The sequence below is a fragment of the Centrocercus urophasianus genome, unplaced genomic scaffold, assembly GCF_019232065.1.
Source record: "Centrocercus urophasianus isolate 14NV4802_14NV808 unplaced genomic scaffold, USGS_Curo_1.0 seq_17, whole genome shotgun sequence".
Classification (NCBI taxonomy): Eukaryota; Metazoa; Chordata; class Aves; order Galliformes; family Phasianidae; genus Centrocercus; species Centrocercus urophasianus.
In genome coordinates this window covers 29,669,904-29,696,356 of record NW_024884722.1, presented here as the reverse complement: position 1 = coordinate 29,696,356, position 26,453 = coordinate 29,669,904, and the positions used below count along the sequence as shown (strand labels likewise).

Here is a 26,453-nt window from a genome sequence, read left to right as displayed (position 1 = left end):
TTCTCAAAGTTAGGGCATTTTCAAGGCTTTCTCAGCACACACTGGTCTTTCTTTCTTCTCAAAATTCAAAGTTCTGATTTTTCACATAACATCCCTTAATTCCTGGCCCATATTTGCAGCAAGTCAAGTAATTATGAATGAAAATATAAAATTTTTGTTTACCACAAAGATTAAGTTATTGAATCTGTACTCCTGACATCTTATTAATACTGTTCTACTATAAAATTCCTCAGGCAACAAGTAAGTAATGACTTAGAACTCCAACAGAATAATTACTTTATAATGCAGGCATTTTGAAGATAGAGTTAGCTCTGGATTTGAAAATACTATTTTTTAGGACCTTATCCACGACACAAAGAATGTGAAGCACTTACTATTAGTTTATTTCTATGACATTTTGGTTCAGATCCAATCAATTCCCAGTACATTAAAAAAATCTTGTCATTATTCAGTAGTGAAACTTAGCTTTTCAAAGCAATTTTCCTACCCTTTAATTTTGAAAATGTATATCTTCATATCTTAGCAAAATGTAGTTCTTGCCATGACTGAACATTGATTTATACAGTATTTTTATTGTATCTGGTTGCTCTGCAGAGTGGAAGAAATAAACACATTCAGTACCTTCCATCAGCTTCCAGCTGAAGACACAGCGTGCGTCAAAACAGAAGTGTTTTGTCAAAAACAGAAGTGTCCTTACTAAGAAAGGCATGCAGGAAGGTTTTTCTGATGCATCTCTGAAGTAGATTAGATAAAGTACATCTAAGCCCTAAGCGGATGCTCCTCAAAAGTAACAGATTGAATTTAGCTTCCTTTGCTTCCAAAGGGAAGTAAAGTTCCAAATTAAACTTCCAAAGTTTAATTCTTTTTAGCGATAACCCACGTTAAGTCAGAGTTCAAGATAATTAACTTGCCCAGCGTTCCTTTGCAGGTACACCTCATTGGAAAACAGCATATCAGACTGATCAACAAATGGATTTCCTTTCTGAGCTGGGCAGGCAAAATCCCTGCAATAGGGGAAGAACTTTGTATCGCATTTCAACTGTTAGTACTGCAAAGCCAATGCACGCTAGAGGGAACATCCTGCATTCCCTATACATAGACAATTCCTCTCTGCCCAGATAATGAAGATTATAGAGAGGAGGAAGCTACTCTGACTTATTAACAGGAGAACACTGTTAGTACAGAAGACATGCAAGGGAATAGGAATATTTCATCAGAAAGCTATTTGCTGGCATTCCAGCTACAAACACACAAACACACAAAAACAAAACCCACATCCAACTGATGGAACAATGTAGCCTGGAGAATTTTTTCCACTTATTTCTTACTCTCAGTTTTGAAGTTGCAACATTATGACCACGCTAAGTGCTTAGACTTCTTTCCCCACTGAACTTCAAAAGGGACGTGACACAGTGCCTCTTTTAATGGTTCTCCAGCCTGAGTTCTCAGACCCTCCACAGCCATTGCAAAGCATACCTAGCCACAATTCAGAGAGCTTTTCTTTCTCATGCACTTCTGATGTTTTTCTCAGTGTGAATTTAATTTACACAAAAGTCATTTTACAACCATACTTCTAGACAAAAATGCTATTAATACCATTAGTCCTTAGCTAAATTCAGACAATAAAACATCAACTACGTTAGGAGACACTAAAGGAGTTCGCTGTTTCCCATCTGTCTTCTGAACTAAACTTCAGCTTCTTTTGCTTGAATTAGAGCTTTCAAATGTTTATATAACCACACACACTTTTACCACAAGAAATCCCCTTATTTTCTTCCATTGCCTGAAAACTTGGAATACCAAAATGGTTCTCTCAGATACTGAAGAGGAAAATATGGATCACGTCTCCCATTTTTGATACTGCCTGTTCAGCTTACCAAAAGAACTAGCAGCCCAGGATTAGGCAGTTTTTGTTTAAGGCAAGTAAGCTACTGGAAGCATTCCACATGCAATCTGGAACAGAGTTGACTGTAGACGCAGAGATGTGAGGACACCAGGCAGCCAGCAAAGTCAGCTGGCAAAAATAATGCAGTATCTCTACCATGCATTAACAGCCTGCACTGCCAGCAGTTTGTGTCAGCTTCTTTAAGCTGCTGCAGTGCATGTCTTACTCAGCACACACAGTGTGGTGTCTGTGTCTCCTGTGCATCCATAAGCCTCACAGCACTGTACCACAGTACTATCAGGAAGACTTAGAACATACTAGAGCTTCCTTTAACAGCATTCTGAGTGCTGCTTGCCAGAACCAGGCAATCTAACCCCAGCTTGACAGCTCAGTTAAGCAGAAATTGATGATATTGTTGTAATGGAGCTATCAGTGACAGATACCTCCTACATGGTTCCCAGGTCAGAATCACTTAAGCAGTGATAAATGAGCATGAAACACTGTTAGCACAGAACAAGATCATAAACACTCAATTTTTAGTTAAAAATCTTGAGATGGCTGCAGCATCTTGCTACTTCTATGGCTTTCTGGATGCTTTTATTCTTGTCAAAAACACACTACTTCTCCTGGATCCCTGTCCTTACAGCTTATAACACACATCAACCCTTTTCTATCCAGTCATCACGCTACCAGAGCTGCCACCTCCAGGCTGTCCAACACTTGATATCACCATGAGGCAATTGGTTATTCTGGCCCAAGATTAAATCTAAAACCAGGAACAAGCAGTGGATCAGCCTTTCCATTTTCTTTGCTATTGAAAACTGAAATGTGAGTATAACGAGTACAATTGCACCTGCCCCAGAGTCTCCTTCAGTAAACCCAGTGGATGAATTTCCTCGTTAACTTGGCTAATGCACAGTGACTTTGCATATGGCACTTACTCTTAAAAGATAAAAAGAGGTATAAATAAGCCAGAAAATAGGGAGCAACTGCAAAAAGGTGCAACTACAGGATGGAGCAGTCACCAAGAGTCTCTCTAACTGGGGAGTTGCTCTCAGGGGCTGATGTTTCAATTGCCCTCAGGCTCTCTTAAGACTAACCCAAATTTGCAATAGTTCCCTCCTTTTTTAATTACTAAGCACAATGAATCATGAACAAATTATGATATTGTGAGAATTATTAGATTTACTACTATGGCAGCACTGGCAGTCAACAGTACAACTCCTGTTGGGCCATGTACATTCAGATGTACTGGAATCTCTCAATCCTGGGAAGTATATTGTAAGACAAAGTAAACCACGTTGCTTCAATCAATTTTTTAATTGTATTCCTACAAAAGTCATGTAAACATTAGCATACAGATCCAGAAAAATCAATAGAATATAATGATGCATAAACTGCAGTTCAGAAGAACGTCAGGAACAGTTCATCAATTTATAAATTAATATATACAGAAATGGGTACTCAGAAGAACACCTCATAACCAAGGAGTTTAGGTGCCAGAGCTGTAGAACAAACAGCAGCACTCTGACACCAAATTTCACTAGGAGGCAACACTGCCATCTATATGATTGCCTCTTTGATACTAAGCATTCAGTTTAGCTGCTAAAACAAGTATAAAACAATAGTTTTGGTAGGAAGTTTATTTTTATCTGAAAACATATAACAAACATCCTTAAAGCAATAATAATAATAAAAAAAAGAGCAATACTCCATAAAAAGATTTCTAGGTTTCTAGAAGTATGAAGTTTGCTAGGCTGCGAAGAGCATTGGGCCTTCTGTTCCATGCTATGTCCAGAGCACCAAAACACATCTCCAGCTAAAGAAAACACTTCAGGTAGGTTATAAATGGAGAGTGGTAGCTGGACAGAAAAAGTGAGGTGCAGAGTACACGTTGGGCTCAAAATTCCTCCTTCCCCACGCAGCACTCTGGGCACTTCAACACTTACTGAATTCCAAAGCCATGGCAATCTAACACCATTGGTAACTCTTCAACTCTTGGCTTTTTATCATCCAGAAAAACAAAACAAACCAAGAAAAATGTAATCTCCAGCCCACCTGCAATTGAAGTCATATTCCAAGAGTTCTTACAGTGCTGCCCTTCATGAGTTCAGGGACACAAGGCAGAACATGGGAAGATCATTCTTACTCAGATGACATTAAACAGAAAACAAGTTTTCTTTTTCTCCTGTCCATGTAGTCATATTTCAGGAAAAAATGTATGGGAAACATAACCTAAAGAGCAATCTCAGAAGCTGTTCTTTCCCCTGTTTGAAAGGTCTCAAGTATTAGTGAAAATAAAGCTGACAGAACTAGGAACTTCCTAAAATAGTTGACACTCCAAAACGTAACCGAATACACTACTATATGAACTTCAGAGAACTTTTCCAAAACTAAATATATATTTTTTCTGTTTCTAGAGCCAAACTAAAATTTTATGCCATCTTACTTGGTACATTTTTCATTAACAGAAGAATCTTTTTCCCTCACAACAAAAATAAATATTGCACTACTAAAGATGCATGCATTTACAATAAAGGGGAACTCACATCTGGCCACCTAAAACTTTTTGCTGTATTTTCTTCCAGTTGGTTGGAACAAATTCTTTTCACCTTTTCTATAAGAAATCCTGAGTAGTACAGTGAAGATGTGGCAGGTAGCACCAAGTTTGTCTCACGGCTCTTAATAAATCAGGTACATTTGTCATCAGCACTGCATCTACAAGTTCTGTCATTGCCAGAATCTCAGCCAACAGGAAAACACAAGGAGCAGGAGAAAAGATTTCTGCAAAGTGAGAGGATACAAGATGCAAACACTAAGAGGGCCCTGAAATTCTACTGTAAAACTTTTCCTTGACACGGATGTGTGTGAAGAAAACCATAGCTGGCAGGAATAATAGGACAAAAATCAGCCAAGCTGCTGTGTGTCACATTTGAAGCAACAATTCCTAGCGGCCCACTGCAGCACTGATGCAATGGTGCAGCACTCTGAAGTCATTTTAAGTGACCCAAACAATTTGATACTGCTCTTCCACCAGAGCAGCTCAAGCAATGGGTGCTTTACTGCTAGCCAGACTATCAGCAGCTTCCACTATTTAATTAGTAGGTTACATTTCAGGCTTGCAGATGTTTTATCAGACACCAGCCAAAAGGATTTGTTGATACTAGAGCTATAGCTCACTACATTTCCTGCTGTTGTTACTTGTATTGCTCAGAGAGCAGCTATAACTGACCGGGCAGATCTGACACAGAAGAGGTTAAATTTAGCAATGTTGGCCTGAACTTAAATTGGGTTTAATTACTAACAGAAAACATTTCATTGAATCGACCCTGTATGTAGACCTAGAAAGTTTTTTCACCTATTTATCTGTAGATTTGTGTAAAATATTAACATACTACAGAAACAATAATTTGGTATTCACAGAGACATTAAAAACAGTTTTTACAGATCTTCTGAGCTCTCTCCAATGTTATTATTCCCATGCCTAAGACAACATAGGTGCAAATTCCTCACAAAACCTTATGTTCTTATCTGTAGCCTGGGCTTTCCTCCCACTCATATGCAACTGTTTTCCACTTGTTTTCCCACAGGTATCTAATGCTCACATGCTGCAGTAAGGGAGAACTGATATGAGAATATCAACAAAATTACAGCAGACCTTAATTCAAATGAAGTTATCAACAACAGTGATCCTTGAGGAACTTCGTGCGTACTAATATGCTTACGACCTTGTTCAGTGTTGTAACAGATAGCACCAACAAGATGGTTTTAGAAGTTTAATACATGAATGTTTCCTTCTGCTTCTAATTCTGATCACATACCTCATTTTCCCACCCATCTGTTCTTCAGACTCTTCTTCATGATAACTTTTTCTAATTTGACCAAGCTAATGCAGTTCTGAAATGCATTATAGCTCCTCCAGAATCTTCACATTTAGCCATTTATTACAAAGTATATCAAAACCAGGACATTTTAAACTAAATGTGGGAAAATTTGGATAAGAACAATGGAAGTACCATGGCAGTCTTAAGGAGGTAATCAAATTGTTACAACTGTCAATAAGAACAGTAATTACAAAGTTTCTCTCTAAACTCATTCTGGGGGTTATATGGCTGCACATACTCCAGCACTAGGCTTAGCAAGAAGTCCAGATACAGAGAAATCTTCTGAAATCTTTCAGCAATATTTTGATCAAAATACAAGTGTTTACAAAACCTCCTGCTAAACAAAGGTGTAAAGCAAACCAGATTTACCAGAGAAATCCTCTCTGTACACACATGAACAAGTTTCCATGTATGAAGCCACCAAACAAGCTATCATGCCTCTCAAAGGTAGATTTTTGGATGTTTGATAACTACCAATGCAATCAATATATATTAAGTTATCCAAGTCATACTTTCCACCCAGCAATTCAAATGAGTGGGAGGAGTTGAACAATATTCCAATTAAACACATTTATCTTAATCTTCAAAGCACAACCCTTTTTCTTCATCATCATCTGTAGAATCTGCATAGGACTCAATGGTGTTATATATGAAAGAGTACAGCTTCACTTCTGGTCCTGAAGTAGAACAGGTTCTGCATTCTTCATTGTAGTATCTGAGTAGCAGCCTATAAACATCCCCTTGAAAATGAAAACAAAGAAATATTAAATCATGCTATGAACAACATATAGCTGCAACTGAAGACTAGAAATGCCTGAAACAGTGCCAAGTGATATCTCTAGATGAGCAGTGAAAGAGGAAGTAGACAACTGCACAAGGGACACCCTACTGGTTCCAAGTTTCTTCATAACACAGGCAGACTCCCTCCTCTTTCTGCTCAGCTATCTGAACATTAATTCCCATATGTACCACTCACAAACGTAGTTGCCAGTTAACAAGCTTCCTACTTTTGTCCCAGAAAGTAAAGACTCTTTAAAATTACAGTGGGGGCAGTGGGTACACTGCTTTCATTTCATTGCAGCTGGATAACAGGTCTGACTACTATTTTTTCTTACAAAAATCAAGCCAAAAGCACTATAATTTAAATCTATACCAAGAATATATGAGCAGATTTTTTTTTTTAAGCCTTTAAAGCTGTACTAAAAAACTTTTGCAAGTCTTACATCTACAACATCAATATTTTCCAAACTCTGAGAAGAACTCCTAAATAAGCTATTCTAGGATCCTAGAGGTCAGATGAACATTGCTGAGTTAACCCTGTATCAGAAGAGCTCCCCTGAAAACAGGTGCCAGTAAACCAAGACCATTTGCTTGGGCTCAGGACTTGATGACAATAATTCTTACTGGATTACTTCCAGTTATACAGTAGTCTGCACGTACGAAAAGGTTTACGCTCACCAACAGTTTGATTCTTCTCACAGAGAAAAGTATGCATACTGTAAATATCTCGCATCAGCTCCACATCTCCAAAGGTAAAATAAACAATATCACGTCCAGACTCAGCAGCTGCCAATATCTGTATTAAGGCTGAAAGAAGAGGGGAAAAAATAATAATAATACATGCTTGAATGCAAGACGAAACACAGCATAAATTTTACAGCAAATAATTATACCACTCATGTTCAAGTGAACACTGCAAAGCAATGCAAACGATAGATAGAAAATTACTTCTACGTTTAAAGCAAAGCTAAGTATTGAAGTATTCTGATGGAGCCACTAGGCATAATTTTCCAGATAAACAATACCCTTAAAACAAAACAAAACAAAAAATATATAAATTTAAGTCTGTTCTCCCCAGCCCTGAGCTGCTTACAGCCATTAGTTAACCAATAAACACATCCAACAACATAAAAAAAGCAGACCATCCTGTTATAATCCTGGGTTTAAGCAATTTAGATGAGGTTAGAATAGAACTGACTTTCTCCTCTTTCCTTCTGAAGGAACATGGCTAATCTTTTCATTACATAAGCTATACAAAGCAGGAGCTGACCAATATGGTTTTTTTTAATCTCCCAACTGGAGATCTATGATTCTACCATACAATTTAAGGTGTCTATTTTGCCCACAATCAAAGTGCACAGCATGAAATATCGTGTCTTGTTGTGACTTCTAAAAAGGAAGGTCATGATGTCAGCAATGCGACTGTGTTTTATTTCCAGCTTTGTGTCAAATTCCCTGAACCAAGCTGCACCTCACATTCCGGCAAATGCTAAGGCTATGAAGTAGGCTGGCTTTGCTATAGGGAAAATGAACAAGAACAATCCTTACTTTGGAAACAGACTGTTGAAGATTTACACTAGAAAATTATCTGGGGTACTGGCCAATAATCTAGCTGAGCCAAGATAATGATCTGCTGCAGTTGGAGAGAGTGGCTCTGGTCCCTTCTCACTGTTTGTTGCTGCTCTCAGGTACTCATTAGCATCTCCCCTGAGCCAACTCCATTCACCAACCTGGCAGAAAAGTCCTCTGACAAGAGAGTAAAAGCTAACTGTTCTCTGCAAGACAAGCAGTTGAGTTGGCTGAGTGATGGGTTTACTGAGAACCAGAACTGATGCAAGGAAGAGCACCTGGGAAGGGGAGAAGAAAAAACCAGACCCTTTGAGGCAGCACCCAACTATTAAATAGCACAGCTTTTTCCCCAAGCAATACTGTGAGGTTGGACTGTCACAGGCACGTATCATCAATGACACATTCCTTTAAAGTTATGTTACATCAGTCCAAATAACAAACTGCCATAAACTATTTCTGCTACTTGTTTCAGAACCTATGGGTACAGATTCAGTGTTCATCCTCATAATGACTGTATCAATCACAATTAGTTACTGGGTAGAAAAAGAAAGATTTTATTCTAAATAAAACAGCATATGTAGTGCATTACCACCTGCAATAGAAGCTAAATTGAAAGCTTGTCATAGCTCAGCTATGAAACGAGACTTAAAATATTGCATTCTTTAATCAAAAGCCTCGTAGACCCATAGCTAAAATTATAAATTACATGAAGCACATGTGAAATTAATCTCAATCTGGGAATGATATTTAATTAAACTACTGAACCAGCTGTAGATTTGGTAAAGCTTCAGTAGTTCAGCTTTTAAAGGGCCTAATTAAGTAGCTTGCACAGGGGAACAGAATCTAATGAATCTTCATATTAATTCCAAACAAACAATGCAGTTTCGCTTCACACAAGAAATATTACAAGTACTCCACTATTTATTTTGACTCCCTATAAATCTCATGAAATGAGAGTCAAAATTTCTGTAAAAGTCAGTCTTTGAGTATTAATACAATACAGCACCCATTTGAAACATCCACACAGAAACAAGATACAGAAAAGACCACCAGCAATAGACCCTGGGGCTCTCTTGTTCCCTGTGCCCCAGGCAGATCTGATCTCATAGAATCATATCCCAAGTTGGAAGGGATTGTCGAGTCCAACTCCTGGCTTTACAAAACAGCACCCAAAATTTCATTTAACTCTTCAGGAACTGCACCTGAAGGAATACTTTTTTTCTGCCACACTGAGCCCAAGACTTCAGCATAAAACAAATCTTTCAATGGCCTCTTCCTCTTAAACCTTATTTTTTCAGATACATAACACCAAGTCACAAAAAGAGTACTTATTCATATTTGTTACAATTTAAATTTAGGTATTTATGAGATGCCTCAATACAGAAAATGTATTTCGCATTTTCAGTAATAAAACACTTGAAAAAAGCCTTTCAGACAGTTGCACAGAACCCTGTAGTTGTAAATTCTTAAATCATCCTCTGGCTTCAGAAACAAGACAAGATCTTCCAAATTCTCCCAATCAGATAAACATATTTCATCAGCATTTCAAGTCCTTTGTTCCACAGTAAGGAAATATTCCCAACTAAGCTGAAATATGTCTCATTTATTTATTGGGTTCTTGGTTCATAAAGCTGGATACTTTTTTCCTTCCCCATGAAGGCTTCTTTCTCATCATCTGTGACCTTGATTATAACTATGCTTATCAGATGATCAAAAAAACCCATCTGATACTGCATAATGGAACTTACTTAATTATATCTGATTACATCAAACTACTTGGTTGTTCTGATGTCTCTGTTAGAGATCCAGACAATAGATGAACACCATCATCCTTTCAAACATAAGAATGTTACACACAAAACACATTACAATCTACGGAAATTGTCATTTTCAATACACTGCCAAGCCTGTGTGATCAATACTGTTACTTTGGGCTCAATAAATTGTGATACTGATAATCTCAGAGTTTGAAAACATATTCCAAAATGAGGAAATTATGAATCCCTATCAAGTGTAACAGATTTGGTCACAGTGAAGTGAAACCACAGAAAGAATTTGCACTTCAAAATAATCCCATACAGCATTTTAGAAATGGAGAAACAGCTTTAGTAGTTAGGATTGCATGAGAAGCATCTGAAATAAACAAGAGTTCATTTGGTTATCATACACCAAGTACAAACATAGTCTGACAAAACACACAAGCCAAATTACTGTACCCTTTTTGTAGCTCACAATTTACCAAAAAAAGAACTGTCATCTTATTTCCAGTTAGAATTGGCTTGAAGAAAAATGCCACCAATTAAAGACTAGCTCCATGCCCAATAGCACATTGCTATCAATTAATTCACTTTATTAAGTATTGATTTTGCAGAGTCAACTAAGAAATCAAGCTTGCTTTCCAAGAAGAATATGATTGAAGTGAGGTGCTCTTTTTTAAGGCCTGGCAAAAGAACAGGAGATGACCTGAGAGTACAATCATAACTTGAAATGAGCATTTTTGTAACACTAGCACTGGCTGCTAATTGTTAATTCTGGCACGTGTTGGGGAGAAGAGGGAAAACAAGGTTGACCCAAAAAACAGAGAAAAACTTCATGTTTTAAGCCTTTAGTTTAATTTTAACTTAACTGAAAGTTCACAGTAGATTTATAGACTCAGCAACTCATGGCTCATTTCTTTGTCAGCTAAAACATCTTTTCTTAGGGTTTCCTCCCCAAACGGACTCAGCTCTCCTGGTCTTTGTCAGCTTATCTCGCTTTTGAGCTCTGACTGATAGGCAACGAAGGCTCCAGTATCAAGCCCTCCAGTGAGCAAACTCTATTCTAAAAGTTACATCTAGCACTGAACGAGTAACAACTTGGATCAGATGAACAGTATGGTTTGTGTTTTTTTTTTTTAATTGGAAACTCATAAAAAAAAAGAGATAATGCAAATCAGAACAAGTATTAAACCCTCCCAGCATGAATCATAATCAAATATGATCAGATCCTACATGTGGTACTCATGTTCTGAACACGACAACCCATTTTACCTAAAAGAAATCAAAATCAGCTGTCAGCAAGGCAATGAGTACTGACAGAAAAATAGATTCTCAGTGAACAAACCACAGCTGGATAGAAAACTCATGGAAGTTGGTAGCCTAGTGATTGTTTGTCTGATAATGTACCCCTCCCCAAAGTTGTTCAGAAAAACAAATTTTGAATACTTCCCACGAGTTTGAAAATAACCAAAATGTTAACTTTCAGTATAAGTTCCATAAATCAATTTAAACATCAGGATCTGCCATTTCTTAACTTGATGGGAAAAGTCTTACATGAACATAGTAGGCACGTGGTATCTGCTGCACTAGATACACTCCAATTAAGAATAAAAGAACATGAGAAAGTGAGAGATAGCAAATGAGACAGGAAAGAAAGAAGCATGCCTTAGTGACTCACAGCCTCTCTGGCATACTGCAGTCTATCACAGAGCAAGACATAAAACATTGCCAGCAAGTTTCTGAGACCTTCCAAACAAGCAAGTACTTTGAACAGCTTTGCAGAGATATTAATTTTTAGGCATAGGCTGTAAAGACCGGTTCAGGAAGATTAACTGAGGTACATAACTGAGAGTTAAAATGAGAGTGAACTAATATTCAGTATCTGTGGTTTTGAAGTTTTCAGTGCTGCATAAGCACTAAACCTGGCATTTCAGAAACAATCATGGCTATTTCAAATCTTAAACTGGAAACAGCATAGAAAAACAGCATGCATTTTTAGTATTTAAGGTCACAACAGTCATGTCCAAAGATCAAAGTTAATGAACCAGGTCTATAGACAGTTTAACTACTGTTTGAATTCTTGGCTACAATTTATTCACACTGAACAAAACCAAAAAATGTACTTAGCCCCAAAAAAGAATAAGATCAAAAATCAAAATCTAAGTTCATTTGAATCTGAACGTCTTGCTATAATTTACCTTTTAATCTGGAATCCCCTCCAAAGGCACCACATCCCCAGTTTCCTGTGGCTATTGCAGAGAGATTTTGTGGTGGAACATTGGGTCTAGAGAAACCACAGTAGGCCTGCAGGCAGACAAGAGTCAGAAGATGAAGCTGACAGGCACATTGGTGCATTATTTTCAAACAACTGAATGATAACAATCAGTACCATCTTCCAGCAATAAGAAAAAAAAAATCAAATAAGCTCAATATATCATTAATCTTCCTTTAAGTTGAAAGTAAACTACAGTAGCAATTAAATAATAAATTCTTTACTTAGGCATTCTTTTAAGGCAAGAATAATTTTGCCTTGTTCGGATCCAAGTTAAAAATTAAATGCAGGTGCAGATTTCCATGGATTTGAAAACTATAGTAAGTTAACAGAACAGCTGGAGCAGGGAACATAACTTTAAACAGTAGGTTTTGTCACATCTTTTTGGTACACCTAAGAGACATGTCAGTTCTGCACTGCTCCACACACTGTAAATTTTTGGGATGCATTTCTTGGTAAGCGTGAACCTGTCACCTTTACCACTATTATTACTAGTCAATGGTTATCAAAACTGGCTCCACGACATTTATGACTGCAAGCCCAACTGTACATCAGTTGTTCTTCAGCATTTGGAAAGTGGAACTTCCAACTGGAAAAATTACTGAGAGGGACACTTAGTTCGGATGTCAGGGGGAAGTTCTTTAGACAGAGAGTGGTGAGGTGCTGGAACAGCTGCCCAGAGAGGCTGTGGATGCCCCGTCCATCCCTGGAGGTGTTCAAGGCCAGGTTGGATGGGGCCCTGGGCAGCCTGGTCTGGTATTAAATGGGGAGGTTGGTGGCCCTGCCTGTGGCAGGGGATTGGAGATTCGTGATCCTTGAGGTCCCTTCCAACCCTGGCCATTCTGTGATTCTGCAGACAGACTTCGTGAGGCAATAATCTGAAGGGACAAGCAAAGATAGAGCTATGACATCTCCTACAAAAGTATCTGCAAATCTTAATGTTGAAATGAGGTAGAATTTTTTCTCCTTTATTCTGACTACCCAAATTCAGACAATATTAATCTTGCATTCAGTTAAACCAGAAACAAATGTCGGCCTCAGACACCTTTCATGGAACCAGAGAGAACATCTGGTTCTTTAAAACAAGTAGATGTTAGAGAAATCACATAGGCTTCTAAGAAAAGGCAAGTTGTAAGAAGAATCACTCGCTTCAAGTTGTTTCAATCATTTCTTAATGGTCCAAAATAACAGATGGGCAAAAGAGCCTCTGGAAACAAACAGAGGCTGAGCAATGCCTACTAATAAATCCATATTTAACAGCTTGCGTGCATATACTTACCTTGTCCTAATTTATTTAAAGAAAAAAAAGTAGACTGCAGCCTATTCTACCACCTTTTTTTTTCCCCCACTCATGAAAAGTTGTAAGGTTAACATTAATTTTAGAACAAACTGGAAGAACCAAACGTACTGAATACAGTGAACACATTTGATTTGTAAAAACATCAGTCACTTAAAAACTTAGTTCTCGTTACTACTATAAGAACTTCATTTACTCACAGTTCAAATTTACTTTAAATACTCCCAGTCTTCAAACACCACCAGTCAGACTGACACAGTATATCAAAGCCTCACGGACCTACTGTAATTTATGTTAAAAATCCAAATCCAATCAATAACTCTGAAAATGGTAGGCAGATCATAAATTCACTAGCGTAAATCATTTGCATTTTGTACCAAGATATGGTTTCCAAAATTTATTTACTGTCTCTTTCAGGGCTAATTTCATTTCCAACCAAAAAGCAACAAGCTGATGAATGTTACTTCAATCACGAAGCCGAAGTTTTAAGACTAAACTAAAATTAGTCCTTCAGGACTGCATATCATTTCTGGGAGGAAAAATAAACTGATAAGAATAAGGTACACTCCTTTTCCTTTTCTAGCTGAGAGTTAGGAAAACACTGCCCTACATCTGAATTTATTTTAAATGCATATAGAATTTCATGGTCTCCTGCACTACAGAAAGCAGGGGACCTCCTAATAGTTGTAGCATGATCTTACACCTAAACCCCTAGCTAAAGCAGAGGCCTGCTGCATCTGTTATCATATAAGCATGCTACTATCCTGTCTTTTTAACCTAAATGTAAGTATGCTAAATAATGTAAGTGCATAAACATTTTTGTATTCAACTGCACAGTGAAAAGAGTGCTGCATTGCTATAACAGGCCACAGACCTCTCTCTGTCTGTCTTATGCTAATGCCTGAGGCCTTCAATGTGGACCATTAATCTTATCAACTTACACTATGAGAATTTGCTGTTTGAACTGGAGATTGATACCAAGTATCTCTAGTTATGACAAAATACATAGAATGGGATAAAAATATATAAGAATGGGATACAAGCAAAGACTTTGAAAACATCAGTGCAGGCTGGAAGCTGGTGCCCCAGATTCACAAACAGTTCACTGATGGCAATAATCCATCAATGCAGAAGCATCACCTCCAAAGATGGGAAAGCACTGCTTTATTTTCAAGAGAAGCAGCAAAAAAGCAATCAGCTGAACAAACAAAAGCCCCACAGACAGTCCAGAGCAGAGACCAACAGCTAGGAACAACCTAGAAACTCAGATATAACAATATCCCAAATCAGGGAGAAGAGTGGAGAGAAAAGATGCTCATTGCAGTTCCAGCTTCCCTCGTCAAAGATTTCATGAGCTTGGCAATCTTGACAACTAGAACCACCAAGATCAAAAGCTATTGGAACTAACTATACAGTTTTGTACACACACAGCTAATGGAGGATAAAGTTAAGGACTGACCGCTTTAAATATACAGTAATCATAGATAATGTACAAGAACTATCAGTAGGAAATGTGCTGTTTCTGGATGTCAGTCTAAGAGCTTTGTTTAAAGGACTGGAACCAGCCTGATTTATCAATCTTCTACATGTTCCTATCACTACAAGCTGTTTGGTATGTCTATACCCATTCAGTTGCAACAGCCCTTACAGACACTGTGTGAATAGACAGGAAATTTATGGACAGTCAGATCTCAGCTCAAGGTTACATCGATATATGAAAAGATAAATATGTAAATATTTCAAAAGTTTATCCAGAAGATAGGAGAAAAGCAAGTGGTACCATATTTATGAACTGTCACTGTGTTAATACACGAGGTACCTCCTACTCCACTTGAATGAAAGGCTGAATGGGATTCAGCAGAGCCAATCATGGGGAGAGAACATAAAAACATCATTTAGAAGTAGGATAGAGAAGAGTCAGCAAAACGGGTACCCAAACTTCATTTATATTTTTGAAGATTGAGTAAACTGCCCATTTGAACTATGTATCAAAGGATAAACCACTCTGTTTGACAAGCTTCTACTTCAACGAAGTACACTGTTAGATGAAGATGAACGGTTTTCTTAACTGAAGGCACACACAAATACAAAAATATTTTAAAAGGTACTGCAAGCATTAATGAAACAGCCTTAGGCTGCAGGCTGCTTTAAAAAGTGACTGACTTGCCTTGTTGAGCTCTCTTCTGATTTTCTCCGGACCAAACTGATCAAGGAAACGTCTGAAGTGAAACGCATCTATGGCCACAATTTCAGTGTAGCGCCGCTGCCACTCATCCCTAAATTTGGAGTGAGAAGACAAGATGTGACAGTAAAATTAGTTCTTAAATACTGGCCATATAATCACGATCTGAGATGAGCAGTTCCCTGCAGAGCTTTTCCATTAGAAGACACTAGAAAGGTGAGCTTGTAACAACAACGGAGTGCTGACAAAAGCATCAGAAAAGAGAGAAGATTCCCTTATAAATCCATAAATCCTCCGGCCTAGACTCTGAACGAGAAAGTAGAAATGTGAAACACATCTCATTAAATGGCACTGTTTATCCAGTGCAGAGGAACACTGCAAGGTCAAAAAAGCACTCTGGCTCTTTATCTTCCTCCAGAATTTACAGAATCACCAAATTGTTTGGGTTGGAAGGAACCTTTAAATATCATCTAATTCCAACTTCTCCTGCCTCAGTCCTGGGCAGGGACACCCCCCACTACATCAGGTTGTGCAAAGCCACATCCAATACAAGATGGATTATTGTGCGTACTCACTGCATAAGCACTGCTGGGGAAATAAATGTAAGTGCTTAGAGACTTCTTCTCAGATTCATGATATTAAATCTTATTTTGACACACTAATACCACCTGCAACACATGGTATCACTGTCAAAATTCCTGGGAAGTATATAGTTCTTATAATGCATAGTTCAGTTATCTTCAGAAAACTCTGGATTCGATACAGATAATTAAAACCTTTTGATCTAAGAATTGACACGTTGGCAGGTATCATCATGAGCATCAGGAGATAACTTTCTTAGCTTGTTGGCTCTTCTGAAGAAAGTAGGATCAAGCTATAAAATTCTATAGTAAGCCAAGTACACAAAGCATCAAATCTTTAAGACATTTGTTTATTCCTTCACTTGAAATACTTATGTGGAACTTCACCTTGGGGTCTTATCTTCATGGCTTCTTGCCCACCGGTAAGTTTCTGCATAACCTGTATACTCACTGTACTGCTCAGTACCTGAAAGACAAATGATTTCCCATATTACATAAGAATACATAAATATTTTTCTCTTGTAAAATCTTTCATAGGAATCAATGCTTCTCTGAATGGATACACAGCTCTCCAAAGCACCGGTTGAAGCTAGAGGTTCATATCTACACGTAACAGTACAAGATCATCTTGAAACCAGTAAGAGCTTTTTTTGATGCAATGTGATGTTCTGTGGCAAATGTTACATACACAGATCTCCTAGGTATGCCATCCAGTGCACATACAACCATGAGACACTTTTCGACTTGCCACTGCCAGATTAAGTAACTGCAGTTTAAACTGAGGGAAAAGATGGAACAGATGTACAGGAAGTGGAAGCAGGGTTGTGTAGCCTGGGAACAACATAGGGACATCGTCCACATGTGGAGGGCTAAGATCAGGAAAGTCAAGGCGCAGATAGAGCTGAACTTGGCAAGAGACGTGAAAAATAACAAGAAGGGGTTCTAAAGGTACACAGGCAGGAGAAGACAGACCAAGGAGAGTGTTCCCCCTCTGATAAATGAGGATGGAGAACTGCTACTGCCTGTAAACATGATGATAAAACAGTCACTGCACTACTAAAACATGGCAATGCTACCTCATCACAAAGTAGCAAAAAGCTGGGCTGACAGCTTAGGAAACAGGAGAGGAAAAATGTACAGATTTAAAAGCATCTGTAGCAAGCTGTATGTTTCCACAAAATGACTTCATTTCTCTAACGTAAAATTAAAATCTGTAAACCCACAGAGAAGCTCCATGGTAAGAACAAAGCACATTTCCAGTGCATCAGTCTTACTCTGACTGCTGCCCATCAAGCTTGAGAATGATCCTACATAGGGATATTGTGTTCAAGGAACATTTAACATGTTGTACTGAGGGGTATGGCTTAGTGGGAAATACTGGTGATAGGTGGATGGTTGAACTGAATGATCTTAGAGGTCTTTTCCAACCTTGGTGATTCTTGGTAAGACTGCTAAGCTTCCAAGGATCGCTGCCCAATAACATCTCTTTTCCTCCTGTTACTTTGTTTTGCTTTTGCTCAGCACGAATCCTGCTCTGCAGTTCCTGACACAAATTCTCAGATATTACTGCAATTCGCAGCACTGAAAGTACTGGAAGGCCACTGAGCCCAGCTGTGGTGATCAGTACCAAAGAGGATAATTCTGTAAAAGCCTAGGAACCTACAAAACTACATCTAGTACACACCAAACTGCTCTGCCAAAAAGCCCAGCAGGTTATCTTGACAAGCATCAAAGGCTGTAAGAAAGTAGCTTGTTAAGACCTAGCAATTTTAGCTATTTCTGCTCTATTATGCAAAATACCTTTCCAGCTTTTACTGAGACCAAGGAGAGCATTCTAGAAGTGTCTTGACTCTTGCCCTCTGTTAAAAAGCCAGCTTTCATCCTGTCTAACCAAACTTCAGGTCCTTGCTTCTAAATCCTGGGGATGGAAAAATGCACAGGAAAACTCTGAAGTAATGCCATAGCAAAATCAGGTTTTCCTATGCAGGGCTTGCAACCTCTGAACAATTTTGAGATGAATTTCTAATAGATTGATGAGAATACCTCATTTGGAAAATTCCATCTCATATGGGCACAGTTTGGGCACAAGTCACCAATAGCATAAGAAAAAGATGACTCCAAAGCAATGCCTTAATCACAAACTGTGCCAGCAATTACACCTATAAATATAACAGAAAAATGGTTTACAAAGACCTGTGGGCATTTAAAGTAACCGACAGCACAAAAAATATGATTAATCAGACAAGAGTGATGCCTAGTGCATAGATTGGTGATATTCTAAGAAGATAAATGTTTGAATTTAACCTCAAAGGTTTCAATCTCTAAACAGAAAAAATATATATAACAACAGCTTTGAAAATATCAGAAACATAAGACTATTCAACTTTCAACATCACCTGCCAAGGGAATCTGAATGCTTGCTTCCTGTAGGCTCAAGCATATGAAACACAAACTGTTCAAAATGTTTAAAATGCTGCTTATACTTTGAAACATTTCCCCTATTTACACAAATCCATTGTAACAGATTTATCAGTGCTTCTTGAACTCCTCTGCCTTATTATCCACTCATTATTTATTTACATCTTATAGATGATTAACCACACCAAGAACAAACTCCACCCAAGGCTATTTTGAAAAGCCACTAATCAAAGCGATTGGGATGGCAGGAGATTGCTCACTAGAAATTCACTTTCTGTTGCAAAACTGAAGTCAAAATAATTGTGATGGCAGAATATGCCTGTATCTATTCATCCACTTCCTTACACACAATTATAGGCAGCTTAAATATTCAGAAATCAGCCTTCTAATTGAATTGTAGGCTGTGTCTATCATCAGTTAAGACTTTTCCTGACCTAGCCAAAATTGAGATTTACTGATATGCTTGAGCAAAGTGTCTGAGCAAATAGTAAGAAAAGACAAACAAGGGGAGTGCTTGACCTTTCCGGCAGCCTTCAGCTTCAACTCGGAAAAGGAAGCATTTGTGGTCTAACATATGGAAAGAAAAGATGGGACGATGAAGATATTGACAAGGACAGATTAAATGACTCAAAGGATGAAGCTTGCTTTTTTCAAAGGTTCGTTGCGTTCATTAATTTTTATAAAAGTGCAGCGTATGATAACAAAAGCATCGAGAAACAAACAAACAACTAAATGCATATATAGAAAAATCAATAAAAGAGAAACTCAAATCACACAAACACTAAATTCATGTCCCAGGAACCTAAGGCTAATTAAAATCAGTGGGTCTTCATAAGCAAAGCACTGGAAATATGCCAGATAAAAACAGTTATTCAATGAGCAGCACTTTTGCCTGTGAACCACTGGGATAAAAGCTGCTGCTGCAGGGAGACTGGATGCAATACAGGATAAATTGGACGTGCTAATGTTTGATGAATCTCTTTCCTCAAAGCCAAAAAAAAGCCAAAAAGCAAGCTACTACATAAACAGAAGCTTACCCAATCTCAGAAGGAAGCATATGCAAGTGTAATTAAAAAAACGCATTCTTAGTGAAACTTGCAGACACAGTATGAGAACAGTGACATCTCTAGTGCCAGTGTGCTTATGGGACCGTGTTCATGAAATCCACCCTTCTCAGACTCCCGTGGTTTTGCTTTTCCATTGCATATGATCTATGTGGTATTATAAAGCCCCCAAGGATGGAGGAGGAAAAAATGCCACGCTGTCCCTCAGGTATTTTGTCTGAGCACTGAAGTATCAGCACCTTTAGCTACGCAAAAAAAAAGGAGTACATGTAAAAAGCAAGGGTTCAATTTTGTAGACACTGATATGAATGTCTATTTACTGCTCCAGGTGAGGGGAAGATCCTGCTCTTTCAGTCAGTTCTTCTGGCCCTTATACTGTGCCAGCATTAGTCATCTGGCTCTTCAGACAGTGGCACGATCAGCCAGCTAATCAAGCTGAAAAACATTTTTTTCCTATGAGTAAATTTTCAGCTGAACTAATTACCTGATCTAGTTTATTGCATGGATAATGTGCTTAGAAGTCTCTGAAAATGGCCATTGTTCAATCTGTAGACTTAAAGCAAACACAGAACACAGCTTCACCCACACTTAACACTGTCTGGATATATGCCAACTGAAAGGAAAATAAAAATAAGAAAACAAAACAGAACAACTGAATGAAAAACAGCCACACTTTTTCACAGCTCTATCAGAAATGTACTTGTAAGAATCTTTGGCATCACTGCTGACATTTCAGTCTGTGTAGAAGAACTTTGTGCACGACCAGTTCCATATTCATTACAGCATTGATCTTAACCAGATACCACACAATCACAATGAATTTAATTTCTCTCCCATTTCTCAGACTCTTCTGCAAACTTAGGCTACAGAGTTATACCCATTAAGCCACTGAGACAAGATGCATTACAAAGATCATAATTCATCAGGAGGATTGTGACACACAGTAGAGACTTGGCTATGAACTAAGATGGAAGAAATGCAGGAAGATGATAGAAGATCCATTTCCATTAAAGAAAAATATTATCACATACACTAAATGCAAACACCATGAAGGGCAGTGGCTTAGGAGAACTAAGAGAATGTCTCTGCAGTCAAAGAACACCCCCATTGTTGTCTGCTGATACCAAGTCACTGTTGCTTTTTTTTCCCCCACAACGGAATGGAAGAAATTCTTTCAAAAATTCATTTAGTGTTTCTCCCAATCCATTATGACACATACTGATAGCTGCACTGTTTTTACCCTTCCCAGAAGAGCCTCGCCCAGAGGACAGCACTTCAATACGTTGATTTTGTTATATCATCATATCCAAAATTCACGACAGCAATCAGTGCTGGCCACGAGTTTTCTGATTTTTGTTTTTCAGTGAATCACTAAATCAAGTTTGCCATAAAGATGTCAGAGAAAAGGCACTGATTAAGGCACAGTGGAAAAACAAAACAAACAAAACACTCTTAGAAAGATTACAGAGGTTAAGACTGAAAACCATGGAGGCTTTGTAGGCTGAAAAACAGAGTATACCTAATCTACTACTGTATTTGTCTAGAAGATCTCTCAATAAAAAATGGCTATAAAGAAAAAAAGTTTAATTTTTTTCCCCCCTCCTCCAGTGATGAAAGTGCATCACTATGTGTGGATCCAAGACATAGGCAGCATTTCCTGGACCTCTCCAATTTCTGCTAGAGGCATCAGCTATTTTGGCACTATTTTGATCCAAGGAATAATAAATCTCTCCAAATTTTAAGACAGATGTTAAAACCAAAGGAAAAATCTCTTCAGTGAAGCACTGGACAGAGGTATCTCCATACTCAACCTCTCAACAATATACTGCATATGCAGTTAGTTTTAACATTGTAAGTGACAAACACAACTTGCCGTAAGTACCATGAATGTGTGTTTGTAACTTAAAAGATAAGCATCCTCAAGAGACATTTCCTCACTTTCTATCCTTTTTAAAGGATGCTGATTTTCTTCTCTTCCACTTCCTCCTGTTTGGTGACCAAAAGGCAGCACAAACTTTCCAAATTGCAATAAGGAACAAATCCATCCTGCTTTGACACAACAGAAATATTACCCACTAATAACTGGTAATTGTGACTTCTATTGCCCCAAACCATTTTTTAGCTAGGTCTAAAAACGCATTTCAGGATTCAGCATCCTATTACACAAGGTTAAAAAAAGTTTTATGTAACACTTGTCTACTTGCCATCACTTGTTTTCATTTCCTTCACCAAATGTCTAATGGAACAGTGGCCCCACAGTCTTAAGAGGTGGGGCAAACAAGAAAACTCATCGAGAAATGAGTACTATCTTTTCCTGCAGAGTTTAAACATACAAAACTTCAAGCTGAAATACGTTTTCTACAAAGAAAACCAGAACATTTACTTTAAAGACTAACCTGTGATGATAAGACATTCGTTGTGATCCAATACTTCAGTGATGAGCCTTGATACAATCAGCTCTGGGTTGATTAAAAACCGAATTTCTTCTTGTACCAATCCTGCCCCGGTGACACCACCACCAACAAAACGGTTTGCGAAGTCAACCTAACAGGAATATATCCAGGAGCATTATGAGACAAGCAAACAGCGTAAATTCCTTTCATTTAATAAGGTAAATAAAACCACGTACAAGCTTCGGCTCTATTGAAATCTGCTGCTATCACTTAAAAATAAGCAGCAGGACAGAGTCTGATTAGCAGCAGGCCTTCTTGATTTTTTCCCTTTCCTACTTTGTGAGAAGAAACAAGTGAGATATTATGCAGCACAATAACATTATGCATCTCAAAGGCTCCAAATTCATTTTTTTGAAAGGGCATATATTTCAAAAATGAACAGCAGATCACAACATCCCTTTTGCATTTTAGGGACACTGAAGAATCATTAAGTTGTCCTTTAAGAAGCTTCCTGCCTTGGCTGTCCACACAAAGCACTTTTAGATCAGTACTGGTCCACATCAGTTGTTCTGTACTTAGAAGCTCTTACAAATTCTCCTTAAAATGCACTTGAAAAAGGTACATCATTTTGACTGCTAAGCTTTCTGCCTGAAACTGTGAAATTCTGGACTCTCATTTTGGCTGCAATATCATTTTTCATATTACATTTTTATATAGACAATAGTTTAAAAAGCAATTGCTTTATTCAAAAAAAAAAAAAAAAAAAAAAAAAAAGCAACTACTATTTATGCAAACTACTCGCCCATAGAAATTTATAATTAAAATAAGCTTACATCACATTTTCCTGGCTACAGATGTTCTATTTACTTATTTATTTATTCGGTAATTGAACGCCAGAAGACAGACTTCTTTCTTTAAGCTGATTTGACAACTGAAGTATGTTCCTTGCTATCAATACGGACAGGACATCCTCCTTACCAATCTATTTCAGCTGACTGTCTCCCAGTCTGAAACAGTGGTGCTGCAGCAGCAAGAAGTCTCCTGAACTACTGACCTGGTCACCATCTGGGGCACAACAATCATTTCAAAAGCAAAACAAAAACAAAATAAAACCCCTTGGCAGCTCATAAAAATTACAGCCTGAAACTTTTATCTTGTCAATCTTTGATTCTAGCTTGAACCAAAGGACCTGAAGCTGTCCAGGACTTGTGATTTTCTGTCAGCTACAGGTACATGTAACAAAACTCAATGAGCTAGGGAATACTGATGGCACTAAGACTGCCTGTGGAATTCATTTTGATGCTTCATTTACATGCATAACATCTTGTCATTTAAACCAAGTTTATATAACTTTAAGCTGGCAGACCACAAAAATGACATAAGCATGACACAAAGCCACATCTACTGTTATATAAACTTACCTGTAGCATGCCTTGTCCATTGCTTTCAATAGTGCCCTCATAGGTGACATGCAATCTAGACAGCTTTTTCTGAGATCTTTCATTGAGGAAAAAATATTGCACAGAAAAAAAAATGATGACAGAATCTGCACAAAGACATTAAGACAAAACTCATCCAAAATCTACCTTCTTACACACCTTAGCATAACGTGGTTAAAAAATCTGAAGGATTAAGTAAAATGTTATTTGCCTTTCCAAAAATTCCCTTTTTACACTCTCAAGCATCAAAAGATGTTACTGTTCTAAAAATTCATGTAGGACTTGTTGGCTTCACAGGCACACAGATAAATGCACGACGTTCAAATTATTTGTATGCTTTCATCCACTTCCTTCCGTACATCTCACTAAAACAAACACGTTTACTGTGATCACTTGCAGGTCTGAATCAATTCAACATTGATGGGATTCAGGTTATAGATAATTTAAGCTAATCTTCACATTTAACAGCATGTGAGTTACCTTTCCCAGTCTGGAAATTCTTGGAGACACTGCCTTGTAAACGTCACCAATCCAGTAGGTTCTACAGGGAAACCAAGCCCAAGGAAAAAATATTAACTGCTAGAACTTTTGTCCCTGCACTGATTGCAACATAATTCCTGGCAGAAACAGGAGAGATTAACTTTGCTCAAAAGCAGCTTTGAATCTTCCCCTGGCAGCCTGTGCTTAGACTGAAACCACTATGAAGGCCAGAATCACTCTCATTTCTTTGCAGTTTGAGTATGCTTTCAAGGAAAAGCTGCACGTTAAATGAAAATCACTTGAACTGTAAACGCTACCAAAAAGACCTGAAAGTAAAGCGTGCTGTCACTTATGGCAGAAATTGTCAGCCTCTGTAGGTGTCTGTTTTTAAACCCCAAAAGGCAACACAGAGTATTCAAGCTATGTGTGGACGAAGCAGCAGCTCATATTTCCAAACTACTACCTAAATAAAGACAGATTCCAAATCTAGCCATTACTGTCAGGATCCTAGTGAAATTCACCCTACTTCAGATGCAAAAGACTTCTGCACTCACAAAAAAAAGAACAGCTATTTCTCACTGCAGACAGAATGCACAATCATCATCTCTCCTTGCTTTACTCAAAATTTCTGTTGTGCTACAAAAAGAAAACGTCAGCCTCTTATTAGAGTCATCCTAAGAAAAACTTTGTTTGGTCTCATTTGTTTGATACAGTGAGTCTATTGGGTTGGCTTGCAGAAAACAATGGAAACACATCTAAAGCACAAAGTCTTTCAAATGTGTTAAATATCTCTATGTTTTCTTTAAAATTGTAAGGTTTAAGGAGACACAGAAGGGAAAAAAAGTTGCTTTCTCTTCAAAAAATAAGATACGGATTTCAGAAATTGAATGCTTTTCTACAAGGGAATTTGTATCAGTGGCAACATTTTCATAAATTAGGTATTCACCTGTAGACAGAATCTTCCACTTACGTGGCCTCCTCTGTGCTCTTTTACAAGGAATTCAGTTACCATTCACAATAAAAAAGAACTGTGAAATTTTTATGGAGCTATGTTACTTCAATCTTATTAATGTCTTCCAAGTAAAAAAATCCCAATAAATGGGGTCTTTTAGAAGTATGATACGAATTTTCAATTCAAGAAATGAGCACGCAAAAATCTCACTAGACTGTTAGATGTTTTAACATTAAGTAGTTTTCATTAAGCATGCTTCCAATAGAGCTAGGGACAGCAGCACAAATTTGAAATTTTTTTTTATTAAAGTATTACAGGCCAGCCCCCATACTACAGCTCTCCTCATCTGAGCACACAGATCACAATTCACTTTTTACCCCAGAGATTTATTTCTATTGAGACTGCTGAGGTTTGCTTGCTAAAACAGGAGGTAGCTGCATTTAATTAGAGATGAAACAAAATAATAAACTGATAAACTGAATAATAAACTGATGGAACATATGAAATAAAGAGTTTTTTTAATGTGTAATAGCTTAAAATTGTGGATTTTTTTCCTTTTAAGAACAAACTTTTCTGAGAATATGGTGTTAACAATGTAAAGAAAACGTCCTATAAATAACACTATAGTAAGATATTGCTGCAGATGTAATATACCTAGCTGCAGTCAAATCCCTTTCTCCTGAAAAAGGGAATTTATGAGCTCTGCTACAACGTTCTCAAAAAATAAATGTATTTTTTTTTTTTAGGAGCTTAGGTTTATGCTCTAATCAATGGTAACAGCAGAAGATCTGACTAGGCATGCTAGGGAAAATACCACACTCATTTCTAAAGGAGCTGAAGACATCTCATATCTTGCTATCATCTAATTTATTTTCAACTGGGAAAACTTTACAGCAGCTTTGCTTTGGAAGAACAGAAGCAAAAAACCTGAAATGCCAACAAAAGTAAGGAAAAATCACTTTGAATTACAAATGCTGCAGTCAAAGCAACAAGCATGCACACTACAGGAAACATGAAGACTGTACCAAAATCCTTAAGGATGGTATGGAACTGGTGATTTTAATGACCACACGTATTAAGTTCTTCCTACATTCTCACTCTGATAAGGTGCATCAAGTCAATACATGCACATTTTCGTTTCTTACATACAAACAGAAAATTTGTATAATGCATATAGAAACACACACACTTTATGTACAGCATATATATGTAAATAAGGAGGGGTGAAAATATAATCTGAACCTATATATGTATATGGATATTTTACACAAACACACCCATCTCTGAAAAAAGAAAAAAAGCAATGAAGAATAAGCTTCACACAAAAAACTGAATTGCATGTGTTATCTACACGTGACAAGTGACACTAAAGAGTATCAGCATATTCAGCATGCTGGATTTTGTTAGATACTTCCACCATAATGCTGCATAGACATTCCTAAATCTAATGGGATAAAAAAAAAAAAAAAAAAAAAAAAAAAAAAAAAAAAAAATATTTTT

The 26,453-nt window shown here is 37.6% G+C and overlaps 1 protein-coding gene across 2 annotated transcripts in view; it reads right to left on the bottom strand.

Moving 5' to 3' along the window:
• Positions 1-360: 360 nt before the first annotated feature.
• PARG (poly(ADP-ribose) glycohydrolase) overlaps positions 361-26,453 on the bottom strand; it is a 63,561-nt gene continuing 37,468 nt past the window's right edge. The window contains exons 11-18 of one of the 2 annotated variants that reach the window (XM_042817793.1): positions 24,002-24,062; positions 23,504-23,579; positions 22,086-22,233; positions 16,595-16,673; positions 15,612-15,720; positions 12,074-12,179; positions 7,228-7,356; positions 361-6,509 (exon numbers count right to left, since the gene is read on the bottom strand). In XM_042817793.1, coding sequence (XP_042673727.1) covers positions 6,346-6,509; positions 7,228-7,356; positions 12,074-12,179; positions 15,612-15,720; positions 16,595-16,673; positions 22,086-22,233; positions 23,504-23,579; positions 24,002-24,062 — 872 coding nt within the window. In that variant the 3' untranslated portion in view covers positions 361-6,345. The remainder of the gene's footprint in view (positions 6,510-7,227; positions 7,357-12,073; positions 12,180-15,611; positions 15,721-16,594; positions 16,674-22,085; positions 22,234-23,503; positions 23,580-24,001; positions 24,063-26,453) is intronic. The other variant, XM_042817794.1, reaches the window with a different exon arrangement.